The sequence below is a fragment of the Grammomys surdaster genome, unplaced genomic scaffold (genome assembly GCF_004785775.1).
Source record: "Grammomys surdaster isolate TR1022 unplaced genomic scaffold, NIH_TR_1.0 205, whole genome shotgun sequence".
Classification (NCBI taxonomy): Eukaryota; Metazoa; Chordata; class Mammalia; order Rodentia; family Muridae; genus Grammomys; species Grammomys surdaster.
This window is the reverse complement of record NW_021604650.1, coordinates 3721488-3723139: the sequence shown is the minus strand read 5'-3', so window position 1 is coordinate 3723139 and position 1652 is coordinate 3721488. Positions and strand designations below refer to the sequence as shown.

Genomic DNA, 1652 nt, shown 5'->3' with positions numbered 1-1652 from the left:
TTTTTTTTTTTTTTTGAAACAGGGTTTCTTTGTGTCGTCCTGACTGTCCTGGAATTCACTCTGTAGACTAGGCTGGCCTTGAACTCATAGAGCTCTGCCTGCCTCTGCCTCCCAAGTGCTGAGATTAAAGGCGTGCACCACACTGCTCAGCTCTGAGCACAGCTCCTCATTGGTCAAGAGTCCACTTGGGTAGTAGGAGACGAGGGATTCAGAGCTTTGGGAACCAGTGTACGTAGAGTTTTCCTTCCCTACCTTCTTGTATCGTCGAGACATGGTCTTCTCCCAGTGTAAGGTCATTTCCACCCATTTCATCTCCCGCTGGCGGATGAGGTCTGCTGGGGGTTGACCAAGCCTGGAGGCACACAACAGACACAGGATCAAAGTTAAAGGAAGGGATTTGGGCTTCAAGATGGATAGAAGCTGCTGAGACTAACGGGATGAGGGGTGTATATTTAGGGAAGGTCTGTTTGGTTGTCCCCTAAAACAGAGACAGATAACTCATAGGAGAAGCTGGGTGGATAGTGCCCTGGACTGGAAGCCAGAAGTCCTGAGTTTGAATCTGCTTCTGTTTCTGATCTGCTGTGTGATGTGTCAAGTTTCTGTCTGGATCTGATTAACTGTGTAAGGTAAACCTGGAGAAGAGAATGAAAGACATACGAATTTCCATCTGGGGTTCTCGGGTTAGAGATTAAAAGGGAAAAGATGACCAGTTTTAAGAGAAGGTGTAGACCCTCAGTGGATAAAAGACGTAAGGGATGGTCCCTCCACCACCCTTCTCACCTTAAAATCCCACACGGAACCTGAGGAATGACACTGGCTGAGTTCTGGGCTAGTGTCTACAGGAAGACCCTTGAGGCCAGACTAATTCAGAACTCAGTCCTCAGTCTTTGTACCCTTCTACCTCCCCTACCCTCACTTACCCCAGTTCAGCTGAGTTACCCCCAATGAAGCCATAACGGTCAGCCTGACGATATGGACTGGGCCCACTCAGCTCTGAGTCCCAGGACCCTAGAGAGCTAGAATCATCCTGTAGTTCTGATGGTAGCAATAAGTCCTCTCCCAGGGCCTGGGCCATTCTGCCCTAGACCCCAGTGTCACAGGCTGAAAGGCATACAGAGAGCCAGTGTGAGCAGCCAGACTGAGGCTGGGGGTTCCAGTCACCAGTCCTTAGTCACAGAGGACTAAACCTCCTCTTTTACTGGGGAGTTAGGTAGACACTGAGGTCCCACAGAGACCCAGCCTCAGGCCTGGTCCCTGGTCCCAGCAGCCCAGCTCACCTCTTTGCTGCACCTCACCTCCTCCTCTCACTTCCTCCTCAGTCTCAGCTTCAGCAGCCTGTTGGGGGCCCCTCCCTGGTGGGGGGACTCCCCCCTTCCTCTATGAGGTTCTTCCTGCTTGCCCTAGTGCCCGAGCCACGAACTCCTCCCATCCTCAGGGTGCTGGGTTTGCCCGAATTGAAGATGACAGGCCACTATCAGTTTTGAGGTTACTTGCAAGCAAAACCAATTCACAGTTACGATAATAATTATGCTTTAATGTTGTCCCACCCCTCCAACCCCCTACTCCGGGTTTTCTTTTTTGAGAGCGAAGGGGTACAGTCTGAGAACAAGGATCTCATGTAGCCCAGGCCGAAGAACTCACTATGTAGTTGA

At 51.0% G+C, this 1652-nt stretch overlaps 1 protein-coding gene across 4 annotated transcripts in view; it reads right to left on the bottom strand.

Moving 5' to 3' along the window:
- Tbc1d10c (TBC1 domain family member 10C) overlaps positions 1 to 1313 on the bottom strand; it is a 6807-nt gene extending 5494 nt beyond the window's left edge. The window contains exons 1-3 of one of the 4 annotated variants that reach the window (XM_028771047.1): positions 1278 to 1313; positions 921 to 1101; positions 253 to 352 (exon numbers count right to left, since the gene is read on the bottom strand). In XM_028771047.1, the coding sequence (XP_028626880.1) occupies positions 253 to 352; positions 921 to 1075 (255 nt within the window). In that variant the 5' untranslated portion in view covers positions 1076 to 1101; positions 1278 to 1313. The other 3 variants (XM_028771048.1, XM_028771050.1, XM_028771049.1) reach the window with 3 other exon arrangements.
- Between the last annotated feature and the right edge of the window lie 339 nt (positions 1314 to 1652).